This window comes from Vespula vulgaris, chromosome 23 (assembly GCF_905475345.1).
Source record: "Vespula vulgaris chromosome 23, iyVesVulg1.1, whole genome shotgun sequence".
NCBI lineage: Eukaryota > Metazoa > Arthropoda > Insecta > Hymenoptera > Vespidae > Vespula > Vespula vulgaris.
Window position 1 is genome coordinate 2,163,421 of NC_066608.1, and position 17,474 is coordinate 2,180,894.

The window sequence follows — 17,474 nt, forward strand, 5'->3', positions numbered from 1 at the left end:
AAGGAACATAGATTTTACATACAAGAAAGAGTGTTCCTCTTTAATATCTACAATAATTAAAATATTACATATGTTATTTCAAATAACATTTTATGAAAATGACACATGAAAGTTTTAGTTATTAGTTAACATTAATTTAAGACTTTTTGAAGAGAATAAAAATCAATGTAAAAGTTTAATCAAACATATTAAGAAGTTTAGTTAAAATGTCTTTAGTAAATACTCTTTGAAGAGGGAGAAAGAGAAAAAGTATATTTGGTACATAGAACTGGCAGTTTGTTCAATCATATAATCTCTTTATCTATTAAGAAAAAATGCATTTACAGTTCATTTTCACAAAAGTATATATGAATGTTTAACTTTCATACAAACTATTTAAATAGTTCTAGCTCACAATGCACATTTTTTTTTATCTATTTATTTCCTTCTTTTTTTTTTATAAATAATACTTTTTATTTTTCTCAACTTCTTAATATTTTAGTTAAAATACTTGTGAGCGCATATTTTTTAAATATTTTATAAATTTTCCTAACTTAAAAATATATATATAACAATAAGATATATATATATATATATATATATATATATATATATATATATATATATAAAGTTCATACAAACATTAGTTTCTAAACGAAGTTCAAAATTTTTAAATTAATAAATAATTTTCAGAGAATCCTTTCATAAAATAGAAGGTAAGCTTGACAGCGAAGTACAGTAGATTCATCAACTTCTATTATTCTAGAAAAATAAAATGGAAAATAGAAATAATACATATTCAAGTTGTAAAGTATCTGAAATTAATTTAATCCAATATTAGAGAAACTTACCGTGCATCAGAAACAGAATACCATTTGCCTGGAGGTGGTTGTATCGTTTCTGCAAGTTTAGCTGTTGCTTCTCCTTCTAATTCAGGATTTTTATCATTAGATACCTCTTCAACATCTTTGGTATCTTTTCTAGGTAAGAACGACCATCGCGCGTCATTTGGACTTAATGGTGCTCTTGTCTGTATCAAAAATAATATTACAGTTATACATGAACATAGTTATTAAATATCATGACTCAATGTTAAATTATATTAAATTTCAACTCTTGCAATTTTTGTATGATAACAAAAAATTTTTTAAGAACTGTCATAAAGACAATGAACTTGTTAGCAATAAAAACTGATAATTAAAAAGATTAAAAGGATCATAGTAATATTGAAACTTTTTTTTTTACCTTGACATAAGCAATATAATGACCTCCATCAATCGTTGAACCATAATGTTCAACCACGCCATAAAGAGCATAGATTCGTGGTTTCCTACTATTTTTACAAACAGGCGATAAATCAAATACAAGTGGAAATGCCACACGCCTTGTCACTTTACGAAAAGTAACTCTTTGCGCTTGAAATCTCTTTAGTTGTAAAATCAAAACTGGCGGAACACGTGATATAAGGTATTGCTTGGTGTGAGGCGTGCATATCATTTTTGTGCAGTTTACTTTGACCTAAAAAATAACAAACAACAAAGAGACAATAACAATGAGTCATTATATCAATCATAAAATATTTTTTGATTTCCTTAATAAAATGAATATTTCTATCATACCTTTTTCTCTGCTTCAGTGCATTGTTCACATCCTACTTCGTTACTGCCACTCATCAGTTCTAATGTGGTGAATTGATTTAAACACGACTGTATCGAATATTCTTCTTCTTTCCTAGGATACTTTGTTGGAGAATGATGTGTACTATTGGTTATACCCAATCGTGAAAGTCCAGACGTTATATCGTTGATACCAACATTAACTTCTTTTTCTGAATTACTGTTTTTCGTATGTTTTTGATTATGTGCGGTTGTAAAGGTTTCTTTCTTCGTTTTAATGGAACTTGATGATGTTTCTACATTGGTATTAGACTCGGTTTTATCGAATCCAGAAAGTAGCCTATTTACTTTTTCACCTTCATCTCCATTTGGCACATTAGACAACGGACTCATAGGACTATCTTTGGATGTTATAGAACTGCTTAAAGGACTCACAGTTAAAACATCAGAACTAGTTAAATCAGAATTAATTACCAACGATGTGGAAAGAGATAATCCTGTGTGTGCATTGTTCTCATTTTCATTACTTTCTGAACTTTCAATTTTGTCAGCTTCCGAAGAAAGACGCATTTTTGTTATATCTGCCATTGATACGTCAGATGGACTAGAACTGTTTAAGGCACTGACAGTAATAGTATCATTATTTAGAGGTGTTTTCGAATTATCTATTGATTTAACATCTAAACTTTTTTCTGTTGATACATTGAGAGTTTCTTGTGATGTTCTTCTTTGATTATCAATTTGATAATTTGTAGGAGATACAGGACTAGCAACAGCTGAAGCCTTTTCTGAACTATATCCAGATTCTCCAACTTCTGCACATGTATTTTCTCCTTCTACATTATCTTCTATATCTGCATCGCTCTCTTCTAAAGAAACAAAAATTAATGTAAGAACTAAACGACATAAAGAGTGATAAAAAAAAAAAAAAAGAAGAAGAAGAGAAAAAAAGAAAAATTATAAATAAGTATTTACCTGATTCTAGTACACCATTTTCTTCAATAATTTTATTATGTTTTATTATATCATTGTAGTAATAGTCAGCCGTAATATTTCTATTTTTCCTATTTTTTCTAGAAGCCTTTCTTTCCTTTTTTAATTGTTGTTTCGATAGAGTATTTGAGTAACTGTTACCCATTATATCAAAAGTTTCATCTAAACCATTATTCTTTCTTCTAATGTATATATATATATAAAAAAATAAAAAAAAAAAAAAATAAAAAAAAAACGAAGAAAAAAAGAAAAAAAAAACTGATGAGATCTGTGCATGTTAATTTTTTTCTTTTATATATTAAAGACATTTTATCTAAAGACTTACTTAAATACAGGAGGTTGTGGCTTATCAGCTGTAACTGGTAAACTCAAGTCTAGAAATGGTTCAGTACATTGTGAAGAATGATTACACTTCATACATTCTAAAGTAGATACCAAAACACCCATAAACACTGGTTCTGGACCAAGTAATTTTGTATTCACTTGATTACCATAGAATTTCACTTTTGCTTTTATGCTATTTTCAACAGTTTCTGGTATTGTTTTTTTACTTAAACGAAGTTCTTTCATTATAATGGATTGGTACCTCTATAGAGTAAAAGAAGAAATTTTATATAAATAAATTGCATTGTTAAATATTTTTATTAATTTAATTATATATTTGTATTTAAAAGTTTCTTACCCTGACATCTTCATTCCGTACTAATTCTAATAAATGTCTAAGTAATTCATGAGAATCATGTTGTCCACCATCCATACATTGCATAGCTTTTTTCTTAAATGTATTTAAAAGTTCTTGTGGACTAAATGACTGTTGAGAAGTACAATTTTGCATTTCTGTTAATGTTTTACATAGAATCGAGGTGAACTGACCACCTCCTTCTAATTCACTCTCGATAGGTGGCTATAAATATTAAATACATTTATATAAATAAATAAATAAATAAATAAATATGCATGCATATATATATTTACACATATAAATATAAAGTATTTATATACTATTTCTTTATTTATTAATCATACCAATTCTACTTCTTCTCCATTAGGATCAGGTTTAAATTTTCCTCCTGGTAAAATAAATTTTTCTCCTGGTGTACATAAGTCATCCAATACTTTAACCAAGTATGGTGTTCTTGCTAAGCATTGAAGTACAGCATTGAAAAAACAAGTGTTTCCCAAGTTATGTAAGCCCTATTTTTTAAATAAAAAAAAAAGTATTATAAATCATTAGTATACATGTATAATTAATATTAATATAATTTATATGAAACAATTAATATTAATTATTCTTTTATATTTATATATATCTCTTACCATAACTTTTGGTAAATTGTTTAATCCTTTGTCTTTTTCTTTATTTACATTATTTACATTATTTACATTATTTATATTATTTACATTATTTACTACTTTTTGATTCTTAGCTGCAATCACTTTGGTTTGTTGAGAAGTTATCGGTGATTTCAATAAAGATTTTTGTATAAAATCTACTACCTCCGTCTTCCTTCTAATAATAAAACAAGATATTTATATGAAATAATATATTTAAAAGAAAAAAAAAAGAAAATTCAAAACAGATAAAACAAACTAATTTACCTATGCTCAAGAGTTATTTCTTTGGAGCATCTATAACACCATATATTCCAATCTTTTATATTTATTGCAATATAATGACTATCACTATGAGGCTTTTCATAATGTTTCTGAGCATGTTTCTCATTTTTTATTCCACAATTCTGTTCACCACATAGTAGACATACCCAAATGTCAATATCCGATTGTTCTGTCTACAAACAATTTTTTTTATATATATTTTCATCTATATATTTTGACATTAATAGCATTATATTCATATCGATAACATTTAAATTATATACTTGTTGTTAATTGTCTTAAATATTAACAAAAACATTAACAAAAAAAAAAGTAAAGTAGTGAGTAATACCTCATTTATATGTTCCTTTAAAGCTTTCTCTTTTTTACAAGTCGAACATTCAGCACGTATGCCAGTCTTTTTTGTATGCTTTTTGATACTATTAAAATTGAATGCTTTGTTCAAGTGTGGGCAGGATTTATCTATTTAGCAAAATTATTATTTTCAATAATAATCACATTTATATATTATTATCATTAAATAAAATACTTATAACTTTTATAATAAAGTTATACAAAATATTTTTTCTAACCTGTAATAGATTCTTGTGACGATCCAGTAGATCCTCCACTTGCTCCACCATTAAGATCTCTTTGTCTACGTTTCTTATTCATTTTTCTGGTATCCATCAATGATCGACAACTATAATATTACAAACACTTTTAATTTTTCAAAATTTTTTATACAATATACACGTGTACGAATCTACATGAAACACTTCAAATAATACTTGCGACCAGTTAGTTAGCGCTTACTTCAAGTTCAAATATCGATTAATGATATTTCTGAATACTGTCTAACGTTGTTGCACTTAATTATTGAAAACAAACTTTCTCAAGCTCAGTCAACACTATGAAAATACTCACAAACGTTCTTCTCAACTTGATGCTTCGATTCGAAATATCGAAATTTCGTTCGAATTTCTTTATAAATGAATACCCCCTCTCCAGTCCATTATACCTGATTTAGTACCTTAAATCAAACTAGGTAGCGCTGGTATATAATTTTAAGTGAAGAGCGTTCTGTGATTCGTTGGAAGGATTTCTAAACACCCTATATAAAATCTACCTGAGTTAGGGATAGGACATAGAAATTTCCTTGGGTCCTTTCAAAAGGATTGTAAGTACCTTCAAAATTTTTTCTATATAATACGGCATACGATAATAAATCGTAGGAAAATACGGAAAATTAGAAAGTTCCTTTTTAAACATTCAAGGTCAACGCATTGTCGAACGAATTGAAAAGGATCGAAAATTTATTGATACTTCACTGTACTTGTCAAAATTATTTTCAAACAAAAGACGCGCGGCTTGTGCGTAGTTAAATATTATCCAGTGTTAAATTAATAATTTTCTTTTTCTTTTTTTTTTTTTTACTTTCACGGAAGTTTTTTTTTATTCGTATAGAAAATTAAGAATTTTGTTTTAATTTATTTCATCGTATAATATTATATTTTGTGATCTTTAATTATCGTTAATTTGACAGTATCTCTCGTAACGGTCATTAATACGTAGGTCCAGTTTTGCAGCATGCAGGTATTATGTAGAATAATAAATTCTTATTTTTTTCCTTTAATTTTGCGATTGGAACACGCTAAACATTCTTTACTTTCTCTTTCCTTGATTTTTTTTTGAGATATAAACAATTTATTTGGATCTTTTTTCTCTAGTAGAATTAAGTGATATTTCGTATAATAACTTCATGACGGATGCTGTAGAAAATTGCAAAAGAAATTTTTTCTATTAATTTTCTTACGAATGTTTTATAGGAATACTCTTTTATTTTGTTCGATATTTTATTGTCGAGCTTGTAAATTAAATATATATATATATATATATATATATATATTAAAAAAAAAATATATATATATATAATCAGGAAGAGAATAATAAAAATCTTTTATTCGTTTAATTTTTTAAATAATAAAATAAAAATTTAAATATTAGTCATTAACATCAGTTTGTTTCGAAACAAACAAGTTTGTTTCATTTGTCGTTTTAATTTTCGTAAGTTAAAATTAATGTTCGATATTTTTATATCCTAATAATAATATACTATGTTTACATTTTCTAACACGAAATTTTTGAGAGGCGCTGTCCTATGTTTCTAATGACAACACGTGCGCGAGTGAAACACGTTTTCCTAACCTAAATGTTTGAATCATGTGTATCGTTGACGATTGATTCTTTCGTGTGAACATTTTGTAATAATTTTGTGATTTGTTAAATAAAGTAAGATTTCATAATGGTTATAAAAAATTTATGTGATTTCTGTGAACGAAATGAGAAATATCGACTTAAATTTGATAAAATATTGACATTAAAGGTAGCAATGTGATTACAGTAATTTTTGGTTAGATGTGTTAAGTGTATTTATTATTTGTCGTGTTATTTTTTTGTAGGAACTAAATGCGGCAGATTATGAAAATGTTTTAAATACATTAAGTGACTATCTATTAAATCCAGATTGCACAAAAGATGTAGCCGATTGTTTTCCTCAATTACTTCCTGCTCTTGTATCTATAGCTATTCCTATGGGATATGCACATGTTTACAGACCATATAGAGATCTTATTCACAAAAGAAACTGCATTGTTCTTTCTAAATTGATCAATATAAATCCTGATTTACTTACGTAAGTATAAACAGTTATATTCTCAGTTAAGTTTAAATTATTTTTTATTTTATTATGATACAATAAAGTTGTGTATATATATATCTTATTTTTTAGGTACGTTTTACAATATTTTGACTGTAATCCAGCACCATTTGAGTCAGAAGAGAAATTCATATTAACAAAGAAACCAAAGTCTTCAGAAATCGTTAATATTGTGTTAGAAATTTCAGACTATGATATTGTATTAGCTTGTTATAATATTTTATCAGCTGCTATAACACATTTTAAACACAAATGGAACTGGTCCAAATTTTATAAATTTTTGCAACACAAAGACAATAGAGTAAAATGGTTTGTTTTATTGATTATTGATTTTTCAATAAAAAATATAGTCTTTTTATTATTATTTTAATATTTTCCAGGATCGCTTTGAAATGTATCAGTATAATCTTGGGTATGTCGGAGGCTGTTCATTTATCTTGTGCGGTAATACTAATTGGCGATATAAAAGAATTTCTTACCGAACACGAAGAAAAAAATCTGGAACCTCTTGCTTCAGAAAATTTAACAGATAGTATGAATAATATGATGGTAGTATTTAAGGATATCCCATCTTTGACATCAATTGGTAATGTTTTATTACCGGTATTTAAACCTAACAAAATAAATAATGATATTACGTTAGTTTCCGTACCATCTATGGAAGAAAGTCTTCAAAGTTTGGCAATAGCACTTGCATCTAGAAAGTGTATATGTTTGCAAGGTTCAGTTGGTTGTGGAAAAACTGCTCTAGTTGAATATTTAGCAAAAATTACAGGACATGACTCTTCCAATTTTACCAAGGTACAATTGGGTGATCAAACAGACTCAAAAATGTTATTAGGCATGTATAGATGCACTGATATACCTGGAGAATTTGTTTGGCAACCAGGTGTATTGACTCAAGCAGTGATTGCTGGAAAATGGTTGCTCTTAGAAGACATTGATAGTGCTGCTTTGGATGTAGCAAGTGTTTTAAGTAACTTGTTAGAAACTGGAACATTATCCGTACCAGGATATAGAGATAACATTTATGCCAGAAGTGGTTTCCAATTGTTCGTTACGCAAAGATTAATGCCATCAGTGACTGGACCTAAAAAACAAATTTCAAGTGCATCAAGTTTGTTACAAAAACATTGGTTCTGTATAAACGTTGAAGGATTTTCATTAAATGAATTAATAATATTGATACAGACCTTATTCCCAGCATTAAAAACTGTTGCCAATAGGATGATAGATGTTTTCTTATTATTTTCTATGGGTGATCATGATGGTAGAAACAATGCTTTTGAAAATTCATCATTAAAAACCGGAAGACAAATATCTACGCGTGATTTGATGAAGTGGTGTTCACGAGCTGTTGTCGATTTTGATGTTTCTTTGCCTAATTCTGCTTTGAAAATTTTTCAAGATGCGATAGATATTTTTTGTTGCTCCGTCTCCGATCAAGGTATAAAATCATTCATTAATATTCATCATATTTTTTTCCGATTATTTTTCTTTAAGAAAATATAATAATTATAATAAATAATTGTTTTAGGACAAAGATTAAATTTGATAAAAACGATCGCCGATAAGCTTGGTATAGTGAAGACTAAAGCAGAATATTTCTGCAATATGTATAAACCTTCTATCAGCTTAAATCCTAATTCCTTTATAGCTGGTAGGACAAAATTATTATGTAAAAAATCGGAGTATGCAAGAATGATGCAGACAAAAGTTAATTTTTCTTTTACAAGACCATCTGCATGCTTGCTTGAACGTATTGCATGTTGTGTTGCTCAAAAGGAACCGGTATTGTTAGTAGGAGAAACTGGTACAGGGAAAACAAGTTCTATACAATATTTAGCACAAAGTACGGGCCACAAATTGGTTGTAATAAATATGAATCAACAAAGTGAAAGTGCAGATCTTTTAGGAGGTTACAAACCGGTTGAATTGAAATTTTTAATATCTCCAATCAGAGAAGAATTTTTAATATTATTCCGGTCATACTTTGCTCTCGAACCAAACAGAAAATTTTTGGAACACATTGCATTGTGTTATAAACAGCAAAGATGGAAAACTCTTGTAACGTTAATGAGCTATAGTACTAACGCAGCTTTGAAGAAATTAAAACATGAACATTATCAGAAGAAAGAATCTGTCTTAACTGAAAAAGATGAAACTTCGAAGAAGAAAAAACGAGACGAAGATGACACGAATGAAGAGAACATAAAAAGTGGCGATGAATTGCAAACGAAATGGGAAAAATTGTCAGAGAAATTGGAAAAGTTAGAGTTACAAGTTAAGGCTCAATATTCTTTGGCGTTCTCTTTTGTAGAAGGAAGTTTGATAAAGGCATTACGAGAGGGACATTGGGTATTATTGGATGAAATTAATTTAGCAAACGCCGAAACATTGGAATGTTTGTCAGGATTATTGGAAAAATCATCTGGCTCGTTGTCTTTGTTAGAACGTGGAGATAATGAGTCAATAAAAAGACATCCGGATTTTACAGTATTTGCATGTATGAATCCAGCAACCGACGTTGGAAAAAAGGATTTACCGATTGGATTGAGAAATAGATTTACTGAGTTTTATATCGATGAATTGACTGAACGTTCTGATCTACAACTTCTCGTACATTCATATCTTAAAAACATGAATTTGTCTATACAAAAAGAAGAAGCAATCGTTAAATTTTACTTAAATGTGAGAAAAGAAGCTGTCCGTACATTATTAGATGGTACTGGTCATAAACCACATTACAGTTTGAGAACTTTGTGTCGTGCGTTAAGCATTGCTGGATCAAATCCTTGTGGAAATATCACGAGATCGTTATACGAAGCTTTTTGTTTAAGTTTCTTGACACAATTGAATTATGATTCTCATCCAATTGTACAAAAAATGATTTCTTCTGCTATTTTGGATAATAAGAATTTAAAAGCAATCCTTGGCTGTCCTATATCCAAACCAAAATGTGGAAACGACGAGGATTACATATGTTTCGAAGGCTACTGGATTGTGAAAGGTACTTTAATACCAAAAAGACCGAATAATGTGAGTTGTATTATTATTATTATTATTATTATTATTATTATTTTTAATGATATTTATGAAAAAAAAAAATTTATATTTTATTTTACAATTTCAGTATATTTTGACTGAAACTGTTAGACGAAATTTGAAAGATTTAGTAAGAGTAGTGTCCATAGGAAAAATACCAGTTTTATTGCAAGGCGATACATCGGTAGGAAAGACCAGTTTGATAACATATTTAGCTAAAGCTTCTGGTAATGTTTGCGTACGAATAAATAATCACGAGCACACGGATCTTCAAGAATATGTCGGAAGTTATGTTGCCGATGAAACAGGAAAATTGGTATTTAGAGAAGGTATACTTGTAGAAGCAATGCGTCAAGGTACGAGAAATAAAAATTTGTTTTTTTTTGTTTTTGTTTTTTTTTTTAAATGAAGTAAAAATTTTCTGATATTTTTTTTTCTGTATCAGGTCATTGGATCATATTGGACGAATTAAATTTGGCACCGAGCGATGTTTTGGAAGCATTAAATAGAGTTCTCGATGATAACAGAGAATTGTTTATACCGACAACTCAACAAGTCATTAAAGCGCACGATAATTTTATGCTTTTTGCAACACAAAATCCGCCTGGATTATACGGTGGTAGAAAGGTAATTTATGAATTTTTAATTTTCGTTATACGATTTTATATCCCAGGATATATGTACGTACCTAGCAAAGAAGGGTCCTTTTTAAGTTGATAAATGTTTGGAAAGTTTTCGAGGAGAAATTGTTACCTGTTCTTTAGAAAATTAAATCTCCGTCTCTCTCTCTCTCTTTTTTCTTTCTTTCTTTTTGTCCGTAGAGACTCATTTCTTTTCTATTGCCTTTAGAAAAATTCCTTTATCCTTTGCAACCTGAATGTAAAACAATACATAGGATTAAGATTTCCAGGTAAAAACGTGTATTGTACTTGATTAGATCAACGAAAAGTGAAAATTATGACCCTTGCTTACAACTGTTCAGACTCTTGGATCTTAACATTTATTTTTTCAACTAATGTCATTTTGTTCAGGTACTTTCTCGAGCATTCAGAAACAGATTCGTCGAATTGCATTTTGATGAGATTCCTCCTAACGAATTACAAATAATATTGCATGAAAGATGTCAAATGCCTGAATCTTATTGCAAGCAGGTGATTAACGTTATGACAGATTTACAGATAAGACGTAAGAGTACAGCTGCGTTCGCTGGTAAACAAGGTATGTGTATCTGATATTTTATTGCAATTTAATGTTAATAAATCTTTCAACATATAACAATATGTCATAATTATTTTTTTTTCTTTTCTTTTTTTTTTTTTTTAACAATATAACAATATATTGCAATTGAAAATTATTTTATATTATTACATTTGACTTATTATATTTTGATATAGTTTACATAATATATTTTAATACAGTTTTAATAATATTATTATATTTTATTATATATAGGTTTTATTACATTGCGCGATCTTTTTCGATGGGGCGAACGATATAGATTAGCACCAAATATCATTGATGATAAATTCTACGATTGGAGTCAGCATTTAGCGGACGAAGGTTATTTAGTTCTTGCTGCAAAGGTTCGTAAAACGGATGAAGCAGATGAGATAAGAAAAGTAATAAAGAAACATTTAAAGAGAGACGTTGATCCGGATAATTTATTTTCATTGAATGATAAAACGTCTTCGGTAACGAGACATATATTACAACAGATACTAGATAAAAATAATGCATATTTCAAACATATAGTTTGGACTTATCATATGCGTAGAATGGCGGTCTTAGTAAAGAAATCATGTCAATTTAAAGAACCAGTTTTGTTAGTGGGTGAAACTGGTTGTGGTAAAACAACTGTATGCCAATTAATTGCCGCTATGAATGGACAAACGATGCGTAGTATTAATTGTCATTTGCATACGGAATCGTCTGATTTTCTTGGTAATTTAAGACCAGTTAGAGAACGTAATAACGTAGAAAATTCGAAACTTTTCGAATGGGTCGACGGTCCATTGATTGTTGCTATGCAAAAGGGTGATCTTTTTTTAGCCGATGAAATTTCTTTAGCGGACGACAGCGTTTTGGAAAGATTAAATTCGTTGCTTGGTGAGTAGAATAAAAATAAAAAAAAAAAAATAATAATAATGAAAATACTTTATCTAATATTTATTTTATATTAAATATCTTTATTTATATATATAAGAACCCGAACGAAGTTTACTTTTGGCTGAAAAGGGATTGAAATTAACGGACGAGGAGGATAACAGTACTGTTATGGCCGATGAAAAATTTGTATTTATTGGTACTATGAATCCTGGTGGTGATTACGGGAAAAAAGAATTGTCGCCGGCACTTAGAAATCGTTTTACAGAAATTTGGTGCGAGCCTTGTATAGCAATGAACGATTTAAACGATATAATAATACATAATCTTGATACTAAGTTGTTAGATTACAAGCAACCGATCGCAAAAGCAATATTATCTTTTATTCAATGGTTACCGACAACCGACGTGGGAAAAAAATTAGTCGTTAGTATACGGGATATATTAACTTGGTTACATTTTATAAATATATGCACGTGCAATGAGACAATGAAATTAAATATCAGTGATGCATATTATCATGGAGCTTGTTTAACTTATATTGACAGTCTTGGATCGGGATTAACAAGTTCAGAAAAGTGAGTATAAAATTATAATAATTTGTTTATAGAATAAATATAATATCAATAAAATATTAATTTCTTGTTTTATAGATCATCCAATTTATTCGAGTTCAGAGATGCCGCTTTAAACTATATAAAATATCAAATTAAAGATACATTGCGTTCTAATTTATACGAGGAATTTTCTGAAAAAAATAATGTTTCTTTCGACGATATAAATAATACATTTGGTATCGCACCGTTTTATATTAAAAGAGGCTCCACTAACATACACCAGGATGTACAATTTACATTTTCACCGACTACTACTAAATTAAATGCATTGAAACTTTTAAGAGCATTGCAATTAAATAAACCAATATTATTAGAAGGAAGTCCGGGTGTAGGAAAAACAAGTATTGTTTCTGCATTGGCAAAAGCATCAGGAAATGCATTACTTCGAATTAATTTGAGTGATCAAACGGTATGTAAAATAATATATTTTTTTTTTCATTTGCAATTTCTATTGATGTTAATTTTTTCTTTCTTTTTTTTTCTTTTTTTTGTAGGATATATCTGATCTCTTTGGAGCGGATCTTCCAGTAGAAGGAGGTCAAGGCGGTGAATTCTCATGGAGAGACGGACCGTTTTTAAGAGCTTTGAAAGCCGGCGAATGGATTTTGCTAGATGAATTAAATTTAGCTTCTCAGTCTGTGTTAGAAGGTCTCAATGCTTGTTTCGATCACAGAGGAGAAATTTATATACCTGAACTTGGAAAAACATTTTCTGTAAAGTCAGGTACCAGATTATTTGGATGTCAAAATCCATTAAAACAAGGTGGTGCTAGAAGAGGTCTTCCAAAATCATTTTTGAATCGATTTACTCAAGTAAGTTTTTTGTGATAAATATATATATTTTTTATTATTAAATATAGGTTAAATATATAATTAAATGAATTATTAATTATCATATTTTTCTTTTTTTTTTTTTTTTAATTTATTTGATCACATTATATTACAGGTTTTCATTGATACTTTAACCGAAGATGATTTAATGTTCATACTTAACGTACAATTTCCTCAGTTATCAGATGAACTTATTAAAACAATGGTTAAATTTAATAGCGTATTGGCGTCAGAAATTGGTGTTATCTGGGGTCATACTGGTTCACCTTGGGAATTAAATTTACGAGATATTAGTAGGTGGTGCGAATTAACTGTTAAAGAACGGGACGACTGTAGTAAAGAATTTAAAAACAATTACTATAATCCTGGAGACACTGTAGAGCTTATTTATGTCGGTCGAATGAGAACGCAGGAAGACAAGCAAAGAGTGAGATAAACAGAACACTATATCATTTTTATAATTATTTTAATGTAATTTCTTTTATAACAAGAATATTTAATATTATATTTAGGTTCGACAAATATATCAAGAATATTTCCCAATTGAAAAATATCCACTTTCATCGTCTGAATCTTCTATATATATTACAGAAGAAACATTATATATAGATGATGTAAAGTTGGCTATATCGCGGTCTGCGATATATACTAGTAATTCAAATTTGTTATTACTGAGAGATCAAAGAAAGACACTAAAACAACTTATGCAGTGTATTAACATGAATTGGATGTCTATACTCGTAAGTATTATCTTTTTCTTTCCTTCTTTTTAAATATATTTTTTATATGCATATATGTGACACAACACATTCTACGATATAACATATATTTATATTTATATCATTCCTGAGAACTTAAGTTTAATTTGTTTGTGCATTATATTTAATAGGTCGGTGCATCTGGTTGTGGAAAGAGTAATGTGGTTCGATTGCTAGCTAATTTGGTAGGACAAAAGCTCAGGTGTATTGTTGTCAACTCAGCGATGGACACAACAGAGATATTAGGAGGTTTTGAACAGGTAAGTGATTGTCAATAAAAATATATGTATATATATATATTCATAACGTGATTCTTTGCATTCAAATAATATTACTAACATGAGAATACCTTAAGGATTAAGAGTTTTAAAGCTTTCAAAGCCGTCTTTCATTTTTATTATATTTACATATAACATGTAAATGTGTACAATAGTAAAATTTTCAAATAGAAAATCTGTTCAATACAAGACAAAATAAATATCGTCGGAGGTTCGTTTTTTAAGTATCTGTAAAGGATAAAAATATTATGGGTGGGAATATTGGAGTGATTGAATTCGATTGTGAAGAGTCAAGACAGATATGTATATATTGTAATTATTACTATTCGAGTTGTATCCGGGTATTTGAGTACTATTGAAGATAAATTCGGGTAAATGAAAAATATCTGATTATTCTGATATTAATAATGTTTTCGATTAATTTATATTTTCTTTGCGATATATAACAAAAGTATGAAAAACAATGAATTATTTGGAATCTTAGATATCTTTATTTTTTTTTTTTATGGAGATATCATTAAATCGATATTGTCGGATAAATTAAATCAAAAATATTTTTATACGATTGAATATCATTAGTAAAGCGAACTCTGTGACTGAACGATGTGACGATAATGAATTTAATATAAATGTATATTAAACTTGTATTTTTCATTTATCTTATGTATTTTATCGAATACTCGGTATCTAATGGGTATCTAATGGATCGGGTAATATTCTTGAGTAATAATATTCTACATCTAGAGATAGAATCAGGTACTCGGAGTAGTTTTGACTTTTCGATACTCCGTATATGTGTTCATTCAGAAAAAAAGGTTTATTAATCTTCAGAAAAATTTTTTTCGCAACGTTAAATAAAATTTTAACACTTATTTTATTTATTTTATATTTATTTTATCTATTGAAATAAGTAAATAAATTTTTATATACTATGAATCAATATATTCGTCAAATTTTTATTTTAATTCAAAATAATTTGCGCGATTATCTACGTGTATGAGTTATTTTTAATAAGTTTGAAGCATTATTTATTTATTATTTATTTATGAATTTTAAACATATGTGAAACACGCGATATATAATTAGAACAGAGTTTTGAAAATTTTGACTGATTTATCTGTTAGATAGCACTGTTTGAGCACGTTGATAACGTTTGATAATAATGAAATAACATTAAGGAAATGTAACTTATTATCAAGGGGATTTATTTATAAAGTTAATTGTATTGTATATTTGATTGTTGATGTTCGAATATATATATTTTTTTTGTTTCAATTTTAATTATGCAATAACGCGCAGAAATAAATGGAAAATATTTATCGGTAATTAATTTTGTAAGTTTGCATGTAAAAAGATTGAAATTTAATATTCTATCATTATTTAATTATTATAATATGATCATCTAATTTTCATATATATATATACAGTATATTAATAGCTGTACATTGATATGCATTAGACTGCTTCGTAACAAATTCTGTATTATTCTAATATCAGTTTTCAACATATCATTCTTTTTTCTTTTTTTACTTTTTTATACTTTATACAGTCTTGATCAACTTGTTGTTTTTTTAAGCATTAACATTCGACTGTTTATTTTTGAAATATTTTTCATAAATGATATTTAATCCTTTCACTTGATTATTGTAATTTTTGTAATTTTCCGTCGTAAAATATATGTCTATGAGAAATTTAAAAAACGAAAAACAAAAATTTAGATAAGGTATTAATGTGTGGGATAGATTGATAGGGTGTTTTGTTCTTTTCTTTTCTTTTCTTTTTTTTTTTCTTTTTTTTTTCTTTTTTTTCCACATAAAAAATATTTGAAGGTGTATATATACATACATATATATATATATACACATAATTATTTTATAAGAAAACGGAATCGTTCATCATCAATGTTTACATATACATGTATAGATGCCTATTATATTGCATAAATTACTTATATATATATATATATATATATATATATATATATATATATATATATAAAATTTTCAACTATAGATACATATCATGACATAGATTTTTTTAACATAATCGATACATAATTTTTAACACAATCAACATATAGATATTTTTCATTTATTTTATTGTGACTTCTTTTTTGCTTTCTTTTTTTTTCTTTTTCTTTTTCTTTTTATGTCATTGCTGCTTAACGATGCTAGGACAATAATAAGCGATCACAGATACATTTAGATATAATATTTAATCGAGAGATAGTTCTCGTTTTAATAGGTTTTATATATGTAGGTGTATATATATATACACACACATACACACAACATATCATATATATATATATACACATATATATATATATATATATGTATAAGGGTTACATTCGTATGTTTTTTTCTTTTTTCTATTTCTTTTCTTTTTTTTTTCTTTTGTTTATTTCTTTTTTGTTTAGTCTTTTTTGTCTAGTTCTTTTTTATTACGAATCTATTCCATATAAAATGACGTAAAAGCAAAGTCAAAAACTTTTTTGTTAGATCTATCAATGAAAAGTTCAGTCTGTTATTTCACTGAATACGTTAAGTACGCTTATTATTATTAGGATAAAGAGTTCGTTAAATTGTAACGATCATATATTTACGCCATTTTCTTTTTTATTTATCTATGTTTTTTTTTTCATATATGTACTTTTTTTTCTTATTGATTCTATTAACTAATATTCTATCAAATGTTATGCAATATGCATTGAGTGGAACTATAACTACAAATTATATGAAATTATCAATCAACAGATAGCAATATATATATATATATATTTATATATATTAGTTTATATATATTTATACATACATACACGCACACACACAAACACACATACACACACACCGTTGTGCAATGTAACATCGGCTGATAAAGATTCAATTTAACATTTAATAGCACGCTCATAGAGAAAATTATAAAAGCTATCAATTACAA

General features: G+C 27.7%; 2 protein-coding genes across 6 annotated transcripts in view; one reads left to right on the top strand and one right to left on the bottom strand.

Annotated features, from left to right (window-relative positions):
- Positions 1–292: 292 nt before the first annotated feature.
- Positions 293–5,162, bottom strand: LOC127071819 (ubiquitin carboxyl-terminal hydrolase 45). 5 transcript variants are annotated; one of them, XM_051011536.1, is made up of 13 exons: positions 5,001–5,162; positions 4,778–4,887; positions 4,537–4,667; positions 4,188–4,378; positions 3,906–4,098; positions 3,615–3,782; positions 3,271–3,492; positions 2,914–3,176; positions 2,571–2,722; positions 1,599–2,464; positions 1,225–1,497; positions 831–1,009; positions 293–741 (listed from the first exon to the last, which is right to left on the bottom strand). In XM_051011536.1, the coding sequence occupies exons 2-13, from the start codon at positions 4,872–4,874 to the stop codon at positions 669–671; spliced, it is 2,808 nt and encodes a 935-aa protein (XP_050867493.1). In that variant the 5' UTR covers positions 4,875–4,887; positions 5,001–5,162; the 3' UTR covers positions 293–668. The 5 variants fall into 5 exon arrangements, with proteins under 5 accessions (XP_050867493.1, XP_050867488.1, XP_050867489.1 ...); XM_051011531.1 differs by having other exon boundaries at positions 2,571–2,770; XM_051011532.1 differs by having other exon boundaries at positions 2,571–2,770; positions 4,980–5,149.
- Positions 5,163–6,337: 1,175 nt separating this feature from the next.
- The window catches only part of LOC127071816 (midasin), a 106,764-nt gene continuing 95,627 nt past the window's right edge, over positions 6,338–17,474 (top strand). The window contains exons 1-15 of the mRNA XM_051011519.1: positions 6,338–6,570; positions 6,647–6,879; positions 6,976–7,212; positions 7,284–8,350; positions 8,441–9,942; positions 10,037–10,304; positions 10,394–10,575; positions 10,980–11,166; positions 11,401–12,054; positions 12,152–12,629; positions 12,705–13,077; positions 13,163–13,480; positions 13,614–13,925; positions 14,011–14,238; positions 14,388–14,516. Of these exons, the coding sequence (XP_050867476.1) occupies positions 6,490–6,570; positions 6,647–6,879; positions 6,976–7,212; positions 7,284–8,350; positions 8,441–9,942; positions 10,037–10,304; positions 10,394–10,575; positions 10,980–11,166; positions 11,401–12,054; positions 12,152–12,629; positions 12,705–13,077; positions 13,163–13,480; positions 13,614–13,925; positions 14,011–14,238; positions 14,388–14,516 (6,249 nt within the window). The 5' untranslated portion in view covers positions 6,338–6,489. The remainder of the gene's footprint in view (positions 6,571–6,646; positions 6,880–6,975; positions 7,213–7,283; positions 8,351–8,440; positions 9,943–10,036; positions 10,305–10,393; positions 10,576–10,979; positions 11,167–11,400; positions 12,055–12,151; positions 12,630–12,704; positions 13,078–13,162; positions 13,481–13,613; positions 13,926–14,010; positions 14,239–14,387; positions 14,517–17,474) is intronic.

Bases quoted from the DNA above. Each gene is read 5' to 3' on its own strand.
- LOC127071819 (XM_051011531.1), bottom strand. From the start codon at position 4,874: ATGGATACCAGAAAAATGAATAAGAAACGTAGACAAAGAGATCTTAAT. The intron at 4,099-4,187 runs GTAAATTAGTTT...TTTTATTATTAG, and splicing joins GAAATAACTCTTGAGCATAG to AAGGAAGACGGAGGTAGTAG. The intron at 3,177-3,270 runs GTAAGAAACTTT...TTTACTCTATAG, and splicing joins TACGGAATGAAGATGTCAGG to AGGTACCAATCCATTATAAT.